We start from the raw sequence: 17617 nt of genomic DNA, 5'->3' as shown, positions 1-17617 counted from the left end.
TAAAAAACTGAACTATAATAGTGAATACATGTCATTATATGTTTGTCCAAACCCATACACTGTATAACACCAAGAGTGAACCCTAATGTAAACTATGGACTTTGAGTGACAACGATGTTGACATAGGTTCATCCATTATAACGGGTGCACACCACTCTGGTGGGCGATGGTGATAATGGAGAGGTTATGCATGAGTGGGGGAGGCGGGATCTGGGAAATCTCTGTGCCTTCCTCTCAATTTTACTATAAACCTAAAATTGCTCTAAAGAATAAAGTCTAATGAAAAAATTAAAAAACGAACAAACATTAAAAAAAAAACCACTTGCTTTTAAAAGAGGGAGGGGATGAGGCTTTCATCTCTTATTCAACAAATAACACGGTTTTATAGGATTCATGCCATTCAAAACACCGGAAATAGTCTCAAACCCTTGACTCAGGGCTACTAGGAAGAAATGATAATGAGTAGAACATATTTTTATACTTCATTATAACAGCTCACTGTGTGTGCCAGATGCCAGACTGAGGCCTCCACACCCACCATCTGACCTCACCCTTACAGGCTCACTTTGAAGCAAGTACCGTTACCATGCTGACAAATGAAGGACAGGAGTCCCTCACCAAAGCCTCACAACCAGAGTGAAAGAAGGAGTAGGGCTGGGACCCAGCTGCCGAGGGGACCCTTCATGCTGGATTGTAGGAGAGAGAACTACGGAGAACGGGCTGTCATCACAAAACAATTATCTAAAAGGTCTTTGCTGGGCAGAACCAGAGGACTAACTATATGTTATTATCTGCCAACAGAGGACAAGCTCTGGAACAAAAATGAAAGCTGACCTTGGTGGGATCAGGCGGCAGTGAGGCCTCCACCGTGTAAGGGCTCCCGGGCACGGGGTGTCCATCGTAGGTCACGTCTACAGCATACAGCCCCTCCTCCCGGGGAATGTACTTGGCCGTGCTGCTCTCCCGGCCCGTCACGGGTGCCACCAGGCATGGCACAACCTTCCTCGAGGGGCTCAGGATCGTCACGTCCAGCTTCCCCTGACCCCCCGCTCCCCTGCTGTCAATGGCGAACTCCTGATCCTTCCCAACTTCGACTCCTGGAAAAAAGGAAACAAGCCAAAGGGATGAGCTGACCCTGCAGCAAAAACACAGCTGAGGGCAGAGATGGTTCCTTGGACACAGGACGTCTTCTCAGCCTCTACAACAGACCCTGGCTGATGCAGGACAAGAGGCAAGACCGAGTAAGAATAATCACCATTCTGGCCTCAATAACAACCAGTACAAGAACATTAATTAATTCCTTATGACAATAATAATGATAGTCGTCATTCACTGAATGCATTTTACATACCAGGCGTGAGGACGGCATATCATCTCCTTTCATTTTCAACACAATGCTACAGGGTATTTATTAGTAACCAAGGAATTTAACAGAAGGGGAAACTGAGGCTCACGGGGGTTAACTGACTTGCCTGGGGTACATATATATCCACCAGACCACAAAGCTGGGACTCAGGTCTAAATTTACTTGACCCCATAATCTGCAGTAAGTTATAACCTGATACTGTTGTCTCTTCTTTAATTACTTTTGGTGTTAACTTTATATCAAAACACTCCCAGAAGCCAATGTTTTATTTACTAATTCTTGGCAGCAAATTCAGTCCTACAGCCAAGAACGCAAAAGTCACAGGGTTGGCCAATGCAGAGGCACTGAAGCAAGCCCTGAGAATTGACTCTCTGTATTGTGCTGATACATGAAAGGTCTTTGCAAAGCAGGGCCACAGAAAACCCATGTGTTACATTTGACAAAAACAAGGAAAGGACTCTGAACCCAAACAAAAGCACTGGGAGCCTAGGGTCCCCACCACAACCCAGGCAAGTCCTGACTTGGGCAATACAGGGCCTGCCAAGATGAACAGTTTCAAGCCACAAGCAAAGAGGTCTCGGAGCTCCACATCCCAAAGACTTTTCCTAATTGGCATCATACTTTTCCTAGTTTGGAGTCAAAACCCTCGGTGTCTTGGAGAAAGGAGTAACCAGGAGACATGTTAAGGATTAGACAGTGACTATTCTTATGCTTAGAGCTGGCTGCTGCCAAGGAACAAAAACCAACATCGGGCTCTTGCTTCAGAGCCCCCGGAGCTGGGAGCTGGCCTCACTCACAACTCGTACATTTGGGTCACAGGGCACCGAAGGTGCTCACCGAGGGTCCCACTGAGACCTGGAGAAACCCACAGAACAAGAGGCCTGCCCTGAGGGTGTGCACAGAGCCCCACGTGACCCTGAAACCAGGAGACCATGTACCACTGAGGTGCAGCCAGGCTGTGGCCGTGCCAACAAGAGGATGGAGGTGTGAACGTTCTCTAACGTAACACTGACGCAAAAAGGCAGGCTGAAGACCTATGGGTATTGCAGGGTAACTTTAGTGCAAAGTAAGCGTTGCCAAACATTTTCTGCTGGCACTAAGTATGTGCAGACGCAGAAAGAAGATGTGCGAGGACAGAAACTGAACTGGTAACTTTGGTTAACCCTATAGGGAGTGGGAAAGGTAATGCTTCAAGTAGAACATATTCTTGTCTGTGATGTCTTTTTTTTTTTTTTTTTTTTTTTTTTGCGGTACGCGGGCCTCTCACTGTTGTGGCCTCTCCCGCTGCGGAGCACAGGCTCCAGATGCGCAGGCTCAGCGGCCATGGCTCACGGGCCCAGCCGCTCCGCGGCACGGGGGATCCTCCCAGACTGGGGCATGAACCTGTGTCCCCTGCATCGGCAGGCGGACCCCCAACCACTGCGCCACCAGGGAAGCCCCTTGTGATGTCTTTTAGATGAAAAATGGATTTTTGTATGACCTGTGTAAAAAAGACTTTTATGATCACGTGTTAAACTTGACAAGCTGAGTGACAAGTACATGAGTGTGCATATTGTACTATTCTCTTCACTTTTTCATTTATTCATTCAGTTATTTCATCTATTTAAATGAGCTTGTACTAATAAGATACCTGACAAGCTAAAGGAATATCCAGACTGGGGTGGGGAAATGCACTGTAGTTGTGGTTTCTGAGAGCCCGGAAGTTGGCTTTTATGCTTGACCCTAAGGTGGATTCAGTGGCCAAGGGGTGTTGGCACAATAGAAATTTGTCAGAGGGCAACATGCCCCAAATTCTCTGTCATAAAAACCTTCTGCTGTGATGCCAGCAGTTACCGAGGACTGACTATGACCCAGCTCCTGAATTATTAGCTCATTTAATTCTCACAATATTCCCTTGAGTATTCTTCCCCCACCTCCACGGAACAAATGAGAAAACGGAGGCTTGGTGAGGTGAAGGGGCAGGTAGGGTCACAGAGCTACTCCACGGGATAGCCCTAATTCAAACCTGTCTGTCTGACTGCAAAATCTCATATGGCAGAATTTGCTTCCCTGCAAATTGTCTTTGAAGGGGATGTAACTGCTCTTCAATGACCCATCTCCCCCCACCATTCATGATGCACTTACTGTTTTCCAGCCCATTAATTTTTATCCTGCTCAGATCCAGCGGAGCGGCCACGCCCACCGTGAAAGGGCTTTTAGGGATGGGATCGCCACCGTATGTAACCAGAACCTGCATGCTGCCCTGGAATGAGAGAGAAAACCGAGGACGCGTTTGGTACCAACATCCTACCTTGCTGTTTCAACCTGCCTTCCAGGTCTTTCATTCTTCCCAGAGACACAGGGTATAAGACTCCAGCTGATTCAGAAAGCATCTCAGATATATTTCTCTAAGTTTTTGGGCTCCATGGCAAGAAGGACAGAAAAATCAGACGAAAAAGAGCAACTAACAACAACAGGGACAGCTTAATGAGCACACCATGCTCATCCTTTTAAGCATTTCCTTAATTCAATCTCAAAACGGTCCTAAGAGGGCGTTCCCGCTGTTCTTACCATTTTTCCAGGAGATGAAACTACAGCTCAGGAAGGTAAAATCACTTGCCCCAGTGCAAGAGTGGGGCCTCATGCCCACGGTACCCAAACCTGTGTCAGTCCTAGCCGCTCTGCCATGTTACCTCCCCACCCAGCTAAACAACCAGCCCTGGCCATAGGCAAAGCAGGGAGGCCAGGGGGCCTCTAACCGAACAAAATCTTTTGTCTCCATGTCCTGGGATTTCAGGCCACTAGGCTGCGAAATGAATTTGCAAGAGTTTGCCTGGGGCTGTTCTGAGACCACTGCACTGTATCGAAACTCGCGCATCTATGGCAATGAAAGAAAAGTTGCCAGTGTGAAGGCAGACTGAGCCTGTGGGGTTGGCAGTCCCCTCGCCAGCAGCCCCGAGGCCATGGAGGCACAGCGTGGCCAGTCCTGGCCCACTCGCTGCTGGCTTCCTCTCTCCACGGTCGGCTGAGTCCCCTCCCTCCAAACCAAGGCTCCATGAAAGCCCACAGCTGTCTCAGTAGATTAAGGCCCTCCTCACCTCAAATGTCTGGGCATCACCTAAGAGGATGTGGGAAGGGAAGAAGCAAGGGGGAGGGAGGGATGATTCCTTGCAGGAATACAGAGGGCTCGCTAACATTCAGTCCCTGCTGAAAGCTGTCACGGACCAAGTGTTAAAAGGGTGCAGCTTTTGGCCTATGAATATTTTCTCACATTCCTTGTGTAATAAAGAAGGAGGGAAAAGACAAGACAAAAATTAGTGGCATCAATGAAGGAGGGAGGACTGACTTTCCAGGATGTATTAGTACTGCACACAAAACCAATGAGCCCACTATCTGAAGAGTATAATATCTCATGGTAAGATGTACGTGGTCACATTCAACAGAGCGGGGGCTGGTTTGTTGCTTCAGCCCTCAAAGCATTGCCAACATGCCAGCTCTTCCCGAGGGTATGCCCCCAAACCCCGAACTCCTCGAGGGCTAGGCCTCCCAGCTAACCAAGGGTCCCGGAAAAACCTTCTCCACCACCCACTAGAATTCAGGAGACCACTTCTCTGGAGTGCCAAAGGAGTGAGGGGAAAATCCTCTTTCAGTTAAGCCCATCTGTCCCATGAAAGAAAGCATATTCTCATTACCAGTTATACAAAACACAACGAAACTGAGACAGGAAATTAACTGTACCTTAAATAACCTAATGAGGGGGAGAAAGAAAGCTTAAGAGATTTACACCTGCGATGGCCTGTAGCATTTCAAGATTTCCTCTGAGGCCCCAGCCAAGGAACGGCCTATGCATTTTCCCCAGGAGGCTAGGAAGTGAGGAAGATCTGAGCAGTGACCACCAGTGCATTTCAGAGACTTTGCTGATGGCCACACAGTTGTATTTTATTTATTTTGGGGCCACACCACACGGCACGCAGAACTTCCCCGACCAGGCATTGAACCCACGCCTCCTGCAGTGAAAGCGCGGAGTCTTAACCACTGGGAAGTCCTGCCAGATGGGTTTATCCTCTCCCTTCCAGGCTTCTGAGACCTTCATCTCATTCTGCACGAGACCCATGAGGAAAGGACCGAGAAAGCTACCCACAGCCCCCTCCTCCAGAGACCTCTGTGACAGCTATGGCCACCAACAGTAATAACCTTTCAAGGGAGGGACTGTTCTCCTGTGAGGGCCAGTGAGCTCCGGGGGCTTCCTAAAGGCGCCACAGCAGCATGTGGAGTTCTCAGTTCCCAGTGGCTCCTGACTCAGCATGTCGGGGAGCTCTTGCCACCGGCTCCTCAAACCACTCTGTTCAGGGAAGCTTGGGGTGAGAAACTGAAGTCATTGAGGCCACAGACAACGAAAAGCACAGAAGGCAAAATCCTCCAGGGAAACTGTCATTGTATAATGGCCCTTCTACCTTTGACCTCTGGGAGGGTCTTCAAGCCCCAGCCAAAGAAGTCCACTCCCTGCTAAGGCAAAAACTCTGACCACTGTCTTCCAACAAGAACAGGATCAACCAGCAACGTCCATCACTGGTCCACGGCAGGCAGGTGACCTGTGGACTGGGGCCCTGCAGGGGACAGCAGCCGCCTGCAGGTGTCACGGAGCAAAGAGCCAGCAGTTGGGTGGGGGCCGCAGTGCCTCACACAGCAGCCCAAAATCTGAGGGTTAAGCATTCACCCTAAGCCAGGATCCACCCTTGTCTCTCCACACACACTCAACAGCTGCATTTCTGGAAAGTTCCAGCCTCTTAATCCCTAAAACCACCACAAGAAGGTGCGCCTGTGGGCAGCAACCTGAAAAGTAACCCCGTGCGGCTTTCTGGGCTGACCCAAGTCTCTTAACCACATCCAAGAGCAGAGCTCAAAGGCACACTTATTTCACCCAATCTTGAGCTGTTAGCTGTTAGCTCTTCAGAAAACAGAGTTCAAAGTAGAATGAGGATGTGTCAGCTCCACTCTCCTACCAGATTACAAAGTTCTCATGTTGTTTCTGCTTGTGAGTTGAGGCTCCACTTCGTTTATTCACCCATTCGGCCATAAATCATACAAAGCAATTACAGCACCAGACCCTGTGCTTGGGGCTGAGAATGGAAAGATATATATAACATGATACCCTAACCTTGGAAACTCACAATCTAAGAGTAGAGATTTAATCTGTTTTCTTTGCCATAGAGAAACAGGCAGAATTGCGATCTGCCCAAATAATAAAACAGTAAACCTCACTCTAACCAACAAACGAGAGGGATGGGAGAGGCACCGTGGAGTCATCGCAGTAAAGGCAGGGACTGACGGCATTTGCACAAATAGCCCCAAGAGGCCACCAAGCATGCCAACAGCCCTCAGACCTGCTACGATCAGACATATGGATGAACTTGACCTTGGGGTGACTCTAGAGTAAGGCGCTTCCCACTCTAGCTACATTTCAAATGTGATAAAACAGGACTGGGCTCCCGACCTCCACCTCCACCTCGACTGGCAGCTGGGAGCATCCAGGGCATCGGGTTCTAAAGTCCTTTCTGGGGGTGCAGGTCAAAACCTGAGGCTGTCCTGATGTCTGCAACTTACTTTCTAGCAACTCAGCCGAAACACAAAAAGGTATATAGGATCAAGAGTCTCAAAATGTTTTCCCAAGAGTCTTGTGATCTTGACCAGCGATCATGGCCATGCTTTCTTGTACCTTCTCCTAAGGAATGTGGAGAACTGGCAAAAAGATGCTATCAAGCTGGTGTTGCCAGTGGTAAGGCTCCCATCAGCCCTGATAAGCATCACTAGGAAAATAATTACCTAAATAATGAGCACAGAGCAGCCTGATGAGAAAACCGTATTCATCTACAAAAGTTTTCGTTTTAGCATTACTAATAATGAACCCTCATTAGGGTAAAGAGAAACCACAGGAAGAAGCACATGTGGAGATAAAGGGCCACATAGAACCTGCCCTAGAGAACCTCGCACTGCCAGGCAAGTTCTCATAGTAAAGATTCCATCTCCAAGCATGTGTAGCCCCCAGTGCAGGGGGGACACCCACACCATTCCCTCATCCTCACTGTACCCCTCATTCTTTCCCACTACACTCTGGCCAGGTCCTCACTGAGAGGGCCCAGGGCAGAAGTGATGCTTTTCAAACAGTGCTTCTACAGAAAGCATCGCCCTTCCTCTCTTAAAAATGGCATTTCTCACATAGGGGGACTCTTCTTCAAGAATGAAGGAATCTCAGAGGTTTGGAGTGACTGTTTAGAACGCTATGCATAAGTGCGAGAATCCAGGCTTTTCTATAGGAGCTCCCCAGACCCTAGACGTGTAGCCACGAATCAAAATAAAATTTTAAATAAGTAAACATGAATTCATACAGAGAGGTAGATTTTTAGGCCCTTATTGCCTAAAACAACCAGAGCAAAGCAGCGGGGATGACAAAATCCTGTCTGTATTCCTGTATTTTGTAAAAGGGAATAATTTAGTGCTTGAAGTACCATTTCGGGCTTGAGGGACTAAAGGCTCTTTGAGAAAGACCCCACTGCACCACCTCGTAAAAAGGGTAAACTAAGGCAAAAGGGCCAGCAAGGACAAAGGCACAGCAATTCTCTCCCTGTGAGTAATTAGTAAAACACTAAAACCAAGAACGGAGGTGGGAAATGGGGGTGGGAAAAAACAACTAGCTTCCTGCTTGTTCTTGGGGAATCCTCCAGGTCCTCCTGGTAGAACCCATCAGGCTTTTCGTCAGCATTCCCAGAGGGGCTCGGAAGGAAAGGGGGAATCTCCTCCTGCCACAGAGAAGCACAGCTCAGAGCACAGATTGCCGCCCCCCCTCCCCGTGTCCAGAGTGACCCAGCCCAGCACCGAGTGGGGAGGGGCCCTACCTGCTGGGTGGGCGTGTATTTAACGGTGTGGGAATAGTCGTAATTATCAATGACGTCCAAGTCCTTCACGGCGTCGCCAGGAAGGGGGCTGCTGAACTGCACGTTGAGGGGGGCTTTTCCGGCCCCTTTGGTGTAGACGGTGAAGTGGGTCGGTTTCCCATTTTCCACACCTGGGAGGGGAAAGTGAAGTGAGGAGACAGGCCCAGCTGGAGGGGTTTCACTTTTAGCACCAGTCTGACAGGTTCATCAGCACAGGCTTCCACAAGGCAGTAGGTGGAGACAGGGGCTGGCGTTCGGCCAGCGGCTCAGCTGAGCAGGGGCCCTGCTGAACTGGAGCCCCAACAGAGCCCCTGCTCCAGGGGAGGTAAGTCACTCACGGCCCTGGACCAACCATGCCCACTGCCTCCAGGGTGACCTCATGCACACATGCCACCTTACCTGCTTTGCTGAGCCCCGGGCCTTCTGCCTTCACTTTGCTGGCGTCGTGGGAAGGGTCGACTTTGACTCTGAAAGGGCTGGCGGGAATTTCCTGTAGCAGAGACACTGTCTCAGTAGGAAAGTCCCTGAAGCCACTGCCTGAGCTTAGCCTTCCGCCCAAAGCAAAGGAGGAGACCTCAGCATGACTTCCACTCTAGCAGATGGTGAGCAACTTCCGTCACCATTGGTCAAGTCTTCAGGCGCTAGCATCAGGTAAGGGCCATCAGTGGTCACTCATGAATACCTGGATCCCTGACATCATGGCTAAAGGATGGGTTTCCACAAACCACTCAGACAACTCTCAGCCTTTGACACCAAATGCTGAGTACTTAGGATACAAAATACTACCAAAAATAAAACCCCAAACAACAATAATACACGGGGTCGGAGGAAGGAAAGGGACATTCCTCCAGGGACAACAGAGAGCTAGGGTTTGAGGAATGCAAGGAATTGATTATAAATGCAATGACTGCAATTCTTCAAAAAGAATCTTTCAGAATAAAGGCAGAACAGGTTAAGTGGATGAAGCCAACTCAAGACCAACACCTTTAAGGCACAGACCTTTCTCCTGAGGTCCCTATCTTTACGTAAGATGAACCTGAATCACCAGAATTCCACTATTCCCTGTTTCAGGGTACTGCGCCTTCTTGTCTTCATTATCACATGTAAATATGAATTCTATCTGAAATTCAAAACCCCTCTCCCTAGAAAAGTTTAAAGCCTGAGGCCAAGGTCATCATTGCAGAGAAAGTATAGCACACATCTAGAAACGAATTACGTTTCATTCAAAAACCGGATGAAAGTTTGTAATGATCCAATTTCTTTCCAGAGTCTGGCTTTTAACCACTGACTACACGGCCCCACTTCTGTTAGAAAGTGGTACAATTTTAGTTCTGGGTGTTTGTTCCTTCTTGGTTTTAAGGAAGCAGAGAGGAAAACTATTGGGCAGAGTTCTCAAGACACCTTCCCTGTTGCTGAAAAAAGCAAAAAGGAAATACGAACACAGGTGGCCAGAAAGAACCCAAGTCCAAACACACACCTGAGAGGCAAAGAGAACTTTGATGGTGTATCGCCCGGCGGCAGGAGGCACATATTTGACAGTAAACGTGTCATTGGCGTTGTGAATAATGTCAAAATCCACGTCTTCCTCATCGTCACTTAACACCCGGGCATCACATTTAATGCCAACGCTGACATCACCTGGAACAGACCAGCTTATTAGCACCGGTTTACCAGAAACAGCACGTCCCATGCAATCACTTCCAGCTCAGGCTCACACCCCAGAAAAGCAACTGGGAAATTTCCAGTAAGAAACCTGAGAAAGGGATGGTATTTAAATAATGGTTTTGCAGACAGAACAGAGGATTAGCAAAGGTATCACCACGGAACTGACACACAGGCTCATCAGATGAACAATTACCTATTCAGGTGGGTTACTATCTCCTGGTTCAAAGTTCATTACCCATGAAACGTTACAAAGAGAACTTCGTTCCCCAAGAAACAACGAGCACCGAGTCGGGTGAAGCCCCCTCTCACCTTCGCCAGCCTCGGTACAGTCCACTGTGAAGTGAGTAGGCTCGTGCGCCTTCAGTCCACTTCTCTCCACTCCTGGCCCAAACACTTTGACCTTCTGGGGATGGCTACCCTGCCTGATGTTAACCTAGAGAGGACGGGGAGAAAAGTTGTAATCAAGTTCTTCTCCCCGTGGATCCAGTAAAGACACTCTCAGTTGTTAGAATGTTATACTTCTGGGCAATCTACGGCACTCGGCCCTTTGGGCCACTCCATCTTCCAAGGCCCACCAAGCATGGGTCTTTCCATATATTTGCCTTGGCCATCAAGCATGGACTCCAGACTGGCCTCAGGACTGGGCTTTTTCATTACCACGACCAAGGTTTCACCTCACAACCTACCCTGTAAGGGCTGTGCGGGATGTTGACACCTCCCCAGACCACGGCAATGGTGTGCTTGATGGGCTTCACCGGGGTGTACGAGCAAGCGTAGGTGCCATCCATCTGGCTCTGCATCTGGATGTCAATGGGCTGGCCGTCCCCGTCCTGCAGAAGGGCAGAGGCTAAGAACAGAGCTGACCCTCACACTGTCTCCATCCACTGTGGCCTCCCAAGACAACCAAGTCACTGCTCACTCATCCCACAAAATCTCATGGAACACCTATGACAGCACCTATGAACACAAGTGATAAAACGCTACATGCATGTACGCATTTTTACTTACTAAGAGAAAACGGTCCCAAAAGAAAGCCATGGCCACTCAGTGCTTCTTAATTTTAATTCCTGCATTTAAATCCTTGGGCCAAATTCAATTAAATTAGATAAATATATTTGATAAACCCTTGTTTACAAACCCTCCCATCACAGTGTGAGTAGCTTCAGCCACACTGAAGGACATTTACAGGGAAATCTGAAACAATCAAGCCTCATTTCCACGGAGCACAAATCATAAAAATTTGCCCCTTGCTTTACATGTTAGAATCTCATTCAGTCCTCACACAAACCCTACAAAATAAACATTGTTATTCGCAGTGTGTGGATGAGGAAACCGAGGATCAGATGGACTGAGCGACTTTCCATTACGTGGATGGATCCTGTTACCTGACAATCACCTGCACAGGTCGTCCCTAGAAACTTACCTGAGCAAATATCTTTAAGGGAGCTTTGCCGGCAGCCTTAGGATCCACGGTGAACTCGGCCAGATTGTTGACGATGCAGCCAGATTTCTCCAAACCTGGCCCGTATGCTTGCACCTGGGGCAAAGGGCCAATAGTGATTCTCTTTCTGTGTAATGCCCTAACTGTGCTCCTATCAGAAGACTGGTAACCAGGAAATGGGAGAAAAGGAAAACAACTGTGTCTGGCTTCACAGTACCTACATAATAGGATGGTTATGGGAAGGAAAATGCTAAAGTAGGCTGGGACTTAAAAATAAAAACATGCAGGAGAAAAAGTCTGTAAAACCAGGCCCCAAACTGGCCTGTGCTCCCTGCCTTAATCTGTGCAGTAACCGAGGCAGGGACCTCCAGCCATGCCCACCTCCAGTTTCAATGCTCCTGCTTTGTGAGGGCTCAGAACCTCTCCCACTGACAACACTCCAAAAGTTTGCAGCCCCAGAGAGTAAAGGACCAGCAGTTGGCCAAAGACGAGCAGCTGCCAGCCTGGACTGATGTCACCCTACGGTCAGCTGTCCAGGTGGGCCAACGGCAGCCCACAGGGCGGGGGCAAGGGCTTCCTCCTGTCAGCCAGGCTGGCTCAGACTTGATGCTAATCAGCTTGCTAAATGTTTGAGAGAAGCTCTTGCAAACACTGCTCCAATTTAAGAGAGGGGGAGCTGGGGAGGAAAATTTTAAAACCTTTATCTATGGATCACCTTGAAATAATAACTACAGCAAGTGGCAAGACTGAAATATGATGCTCGGGGTTGCGAGAAAATAGCAGCTTACAGAGCCCCCTCTGCGGGCCAGGCACTGTTCTAAGGGCTGTCTTCATTCACATTACCTCCTTGAATCATGACAGAAACTCTAAGAGGCAGACACTCGTATCATTCCCATTTGATAGAGTCAGAGAGGTAAGTTACGTGCCCCATGTTACAAAGGTACTAAGAGGTACTACCAGGCTTCTAATTCAGGCCTTTTTCCTTCCTAAGCTCTCAAAGGCTCTGCTCTGCGATTTCTCCACATGCTGCTCAAGGAAACTCTGTGGGCACTGGGAGGAGTGCCAGGAGCCAGAGAAGAGAGCACAGAACATGACAAGTTGATTCACCAGATCCGGGTTGTAGTCTCCCGAGGCAGGGTGGATGCAGGCCATGTAGGGACTGTCTTTGATGTCCTCATCGTCACACATGATGTGAACGGCATATTCACCGGGCTCCTTGGGCCAGTACTTGACATCACACGATCCGTCGTTCTGGTCATCATACTCAATCTTTGCCTGGGAGGGGCCTTCAATGGCAAACCCTGGGGGATAGGGTGGGAGGATCCCCCTGGTTACATGGCGGAAGGTATCTAGTCTGGGTTACTACTAACCCACTCCCTCCACCTCCCTGAAAACCAAGTGTTAGCCAGAAGACTGAAATCTGTTTAGGTCCCTTTCCCACAAAACCAAGCCTACTGAGTCTTCACTAGAGACAGAAGGTTGGATTTTATACTTTTTTTTTTTTAAACATCGTCAAAGAGGAAGGTCAACCAGCAAATCTTTCTGTTGGCAATATGGCAACACAAGCCAAAAGCCTTAAAACAATGCCCATCCTTTGTCCCACCAAATCCACTGCTGGGCTTTTATCTGAAGGAAGTAACCAAGGATGTGTGTAAACAGTTAGATACAAGGATATATATACAGCATTGTTTTTATAGCAAAACTCTGGAAATAACTAGAGAGCCTAACAGTAGCTATATCGATGCACTGTAATTCCACAGAAGCCATGGGAAATCAAGACATATCCTATATTTGCCTGAGGCAGAAAGATATAAAGGCCACCCCCAGGTATTTTTGCAGCAGATCAATATTTGTATGCTTATGTACAAGGAAAAAGTCTGCAAGGATATACCTAAAGGCTTAATATTACCTCTAGTCTACAAGGATATACTGGATTGGCCAAAAAACTTCGTTCGGGTTTTTCCATAACATCTTACGGAAAACCGAAAGAACTTTTTGGCCAGCCCAATATTAAGATGTTTATTATTTCTCTAAAAGGAAAAGTTCAATGTGATTTCCTCTTTTCCCCTCTTTGCTTATTTCTATTAGCTAACAAAGAGGTCCTCAAACTTTGGCCGCTGGGCCAAATCTGACCCACTGCCTGTTTTTGCTGATAAGGAACACAGTCATACTCCCTCACCTATGGATTTTCTATGGCTGCTTTCACGCTACAAGGCAGTCATATAGTTGCGACAGAGAGAATATGACCCGCAGTACTGATATATTTGCTATCTGGTCCTTTACAGAGAGAGAGGTGCTGACCATTGTTCTAAAATGATCATATATACATCAGACGTTTACTTAAAATATACTCAGTTATGCTCCAAAGAGTATTTACTCCCCAAATTTCTAGTTTGAGCAAAATTCATTCACTGATCTAAACTCAGGATCAGTCAGTAATATCTGCCGTGTGCCTACTGTGTTCCTGGCGCTGTTTTAGACACAACATCCATAAAAGGCCTCTGCCCTCAAGGTGTAGTGGATGAATGAATGCTGGTGCCAGAGGCAGAGGGCAACTGGAAGGTCAGGGGGAGAGGGGAACTGCAATTCCACAGCAGTACCCAGAGGTGGCCTCAGATGGTCAGGCGGCCAGGAAGCCCCGGGGAGTGAGGCTGAGAGGAGGCCTCAATACACAGCCTGACACGTAATCCAGGCACCCTGCAATCTCCGCTCACCAAAAGCTGCTTCCACTCACCCAGAGACCCCACCTCAGAACCAACGGACTCCACCACGAAGTCCGCCGACCGCCCAACAACCCCGCCATGGAGGCCAGGGCCCCATGCACGGACTTTCTGCATGCCTGCTTCAGGGCCAACTTGAACTTCAAAGGGGCTAGAAGAAAAGGAACAGAGGAACCATTAAAGAGGAGCAAAGAAGGGGCTACATACAGCTATAAGCTCTTTACACATATTCTTTCCACTGGCCTGATACTTTTCCCTGCAGCCCCAATCTCCAGCCAAGCAGGTTCCCCCACCACTGTTATGTCAACAATATCATGTAATGGGGCTGCTTCAAGCCACACTGCCTTGCACTATCCTGGTCATTTACCCTTTGTGTGCAGGGCTTACCAGACTGTGAGCCCGGGAAGGCTAAGAGAATGCATACTTTTCTATCTGCTGCTTATGCTACAACAAGAAAACTAGGCTGACTAGGCTTTACCTCATACGTGAATGAATGTGCTTTAACTTTGGCACAGGAGATTCTTACACGTTTGCTTAGATTCTCAGAAACTTATAATATGCCCAGATACTTCTCAAAGTAAACTGAATTTATTCAGAGTTTAAAGTTGCCCCCAGGAAAGCTGGAAAGTATGTGAATGCAGGGAAGGCAACTGCAGCCCACAAGGCAAAGCTGTAGACTGCGTCCCTCGGTTCCTGACCACACTCACGCAGAGGATTTTAATGTAAACCATAGCAGATTTTGACATTTTATCCACGGCATTCCCGAACAGAGGCACACAGTGAAAGGAGAATCGCAGTATATATAAGGGATATAGACACTCAGCCCATTTGCTCTGTATTACTGTTCCTTCTGGCCTTCTGCCTCCCACCAGCCCCAAACCGACAGCATTTGATTTAAAGCAAGGCAGCTGAAACCACAGCGACTTTCTGCTGCTTTTGAGAACAGGCCAAATGTCTGTGTGCTGCTCTGAAAAAAGAAAAAAAAGAAAGCTTTCAACAAAGCAGCTCTCTTTCCCTCCTGCAGCCCAGGAAGCCGCCACCATGAGTCTGCCCTGGGCCAAGCATGCCTCTGGAGAAGACGCAACTCCAGCTGGAGACTCACCTCTTCGGAATGTGGTGTCCCCCCCATGTGATGGCGATGCTGTATTTCCCCGGGGTGCTGGGGTAATACTCAAATGCATACACTCCATCCAGAAAGCCTTTCTGCTTCACCAGCTCCTCCAGACCCTCTGTGGGAAGGAAGCACACCATCTTTCCAATGCAATCCTAGGCTCAGAACGAGAATCCACAAGACAAGGACAGAAAGACAGCGATATCCAGGGGGCTTCCCTGGTGGCACAGTGGTTAAGAATCCACCTGCCAGTGCAGGGGGCACAGGTTCGAGCCCCGGTCTGTGAAGATCCCACATGCTGCGGAGCAACTAAGCCCGTGCACCACAACTATTGAGCCTGTGCTCTACAGCCTGCAAGCCACAACTACTGAGCCCACACGCCACAAGTACTGAAGCCCACGTGCCACAACTGATCCCACATGCCGCAACTACTGAAGCCCACACACCTAGTGTCTGTGCTCTGCAACGAGAAGCCACTGCAATGAGAAGCCCACGCCCCACAACGAAAAGTAGACCCCACTCGCCGCAACTAGAGAAAGCCCGCACGCAGCTTCACGCAGCCAAAAAAGAAAGAAGCCACCCATTTTAGCCGCCCACAAAAACTGGAGAGGGAGCAAACCCTTACGAGTATTTGGCATGAGGCTGAGGTTAGTATCCCGGTATATCCTTTTCAACTAAAGCCAGATAATGAAAGCGAGAAAGCTCTTATATGCTGTCTCCAAGAGGACAGGTTTTAGAGGCTACCCCACAAACTCCAGACTGAGCCATCAGGCAGGAACTTGTTTTATGTTGAGCCCTGAGGTTTGGCTGGGAAAGCCATTTAGTAAAGCAAGAATCCAAGGTCAGAAAAAACACGCCTCCTCAGTCCCTGTAACAACAAGCCAAGGGGGGCGGGCAGCCCCAGAGCAGCCTGATACCAGGTCCGGGCAGTCTAGAGCCTCGGCTGCCCTCAGGGCACTGCCTGCCCCAAAGCTCGGTGCTCTGAGATCAAACATTAACTTTCTGGAGCTCAGAACACTCCTGCCCCAGCCTGTTAGGAACACAAAGAGTGAGAGCAGTCCTGGAGCAGGAAGCTGAAGATTCCACGAAGCTTGGAAGTGAAACGGCCAAGGCTGCTGCACCTGCAACTAGAAATGCCGAGCTGCTTCTCTGATCTGGGGAAAAACTGGAGGATGGAGCAGATACCCGTCTTCCTGCTCTCTGTCTCCTTTCCCAAGACAGAGCAAGAATGAGCTGTAGGGTGCAAGGCACTCTTCCACAAATGGCATTAATCTACGAAGAAAACTTAATCTTAGGGAATTATCCTCCTTCTATAAGCAACGATCATAGTAATTAAGTACCTGACATCATTTCATCCTTTATAAAATGTAACCTGTAGAGGGAAAATTACTGGCTTTGGAAACTGGGCTTGAATTCCAGCTCAGATGCTTACTTACAAGCTATGTGACCTTGGTCAAGACCCTTCCTCTCTGAGCCTAGGTTTCCTCAAAGAAAAGACAAGGGGCCACTTCATATTGCTGTTCTAACTCCATTATTTATTTCTATTCCCAGAAGCCTTAAAATAACATGAGGCTGTCAAGCCACCACTGTTCCCATATCCAGGGCAGACATTATTAAATGATCACTGTTTCCTTCTGCATGGAGCCCTGAGAGCTTCAAATCTTTGACATAGCTCTCTGGGATAAACTGATCAGAACTGGCTGTGCAATGATCCATGGCTGCATAGCTGGCCGAAATCACACCTGAGATGGGGAAACAAAGGAGCACTTACTAGGACCCTTTATGGTTACGCCGAGCTCTCCACTTCCAGCAGCTTTGGTGTCAACCTTGAAGTCTGCAGTTTCTCGGATGCGAATGCCTTTTGGCTGTAGGCCTCGGCCACTGGCCCGGCAGGCATTTGGATTACAGGCTGCAAGCACAGTTTCAACATCAATTCAACCTTTCATTCTTTAGTCCGAGTTGAGCAAGCCAAGGTAACTTTGAGCCACCCGCCAAGAAAATGTTTGCTTTACACAAAGAGTATGCAGCAGCTGTCTGAGACCAGGGGTCCCGTTCAGGGAGCACACCAGGCTAGCAAATAAAGACACAACATAACTTTGTCCGGGCACACTGCACAGGGACTGGGGAAAAATTACTTTGGCAAAGAAAGCAGGAGAGCACAGCGTGGATTTGCTGGGCTCCTGGTAGTGGCTGAATTCTGGCGTTTATCCTCTTGGTGGTGAAAGAGAGTTAAGACCTAGGACTGGACATTGTTCAAACCTCATTGCCATACTCAAGGGCCCAGTAATTGGGAAGACTGGGTCTACTTGGAAAATGGAGCACTTGAAAACATCTGACCTTGTTCCAAACTTTAGATCAGCCATTTCTAAGTCTAAATGTTGCTGTCTTCCGCAGGAAGAGCCA

The 17617-nt window shown here is 48.4% G+C and overlaps 1 protein-coding gene across 4 annotated transcripts in view; it reads right to left on the bottom strand.

Moving 5' to 3' along the window:
* FLNB (filamin B) overlaps positions 1-17617 on the bottom strand; it is a 139201-nt gene that overhangs the window by 45510 nt on the left and 76074 nt on the right. For all 4 annotated transcript variants that reach the window (XM_060022749.1, XM_060022750.1, XM_060022751.1 and 1 more), the window contains exons 9-20: positions 16986-17123; positions 15206-15332; positions 14118-14254; positions 12491-12684; positions 11366-11479; positions 10629-10772; positions 10252-10375; positions 9755-9915; positions 8677-8767; positions 8239-8408; positions 3491-3608; positions 835-1097 (exon numbers count right to left, since the gene is read on the bottom strand). In XM_060022749.1, the coding sequence (XP_059878732.1) occupies positions 835-1097; positions 3491-3608; positions 8239-8408; positions 8677-8767; positions 9755-9915; positions 10252-10375; positions 10629-10772; positions 11366-11479; positions 12491-12684; positions 14118-14254; positions 15206-15332; positions 16986-17123 (1781 nt within the window). The remainder of the gene's footprint in view (positions 1-834; positions 1098-3490; positions 3609-8238; positions 8409-8676; positions 8768-9754; positions 9916-10251; positions 10376-10628; positions 10773-11365; positions 11480-12490; positions 12685-14117; positions 14255-15205; positions 15333-16985; positions 17124-17617) is intronic.

This window comes from Delphinus delphis, chromosome 10 (genome assembly GCF_949987515.2).
Source record: "Delphinus delphis chromosome 10, mDelDel1.2, whole genome shotgun sequence".
NCBI lineage: Eukaryota > Metazoa > Chordata > Mammalia > Artiodactyla > Delphinidae > Delphinus > Delphinus delphis.
Note: the sequence above shows the minus strand (reverse complement) of the source record. Positions and strands in the feature narration are given on the sequence as shown.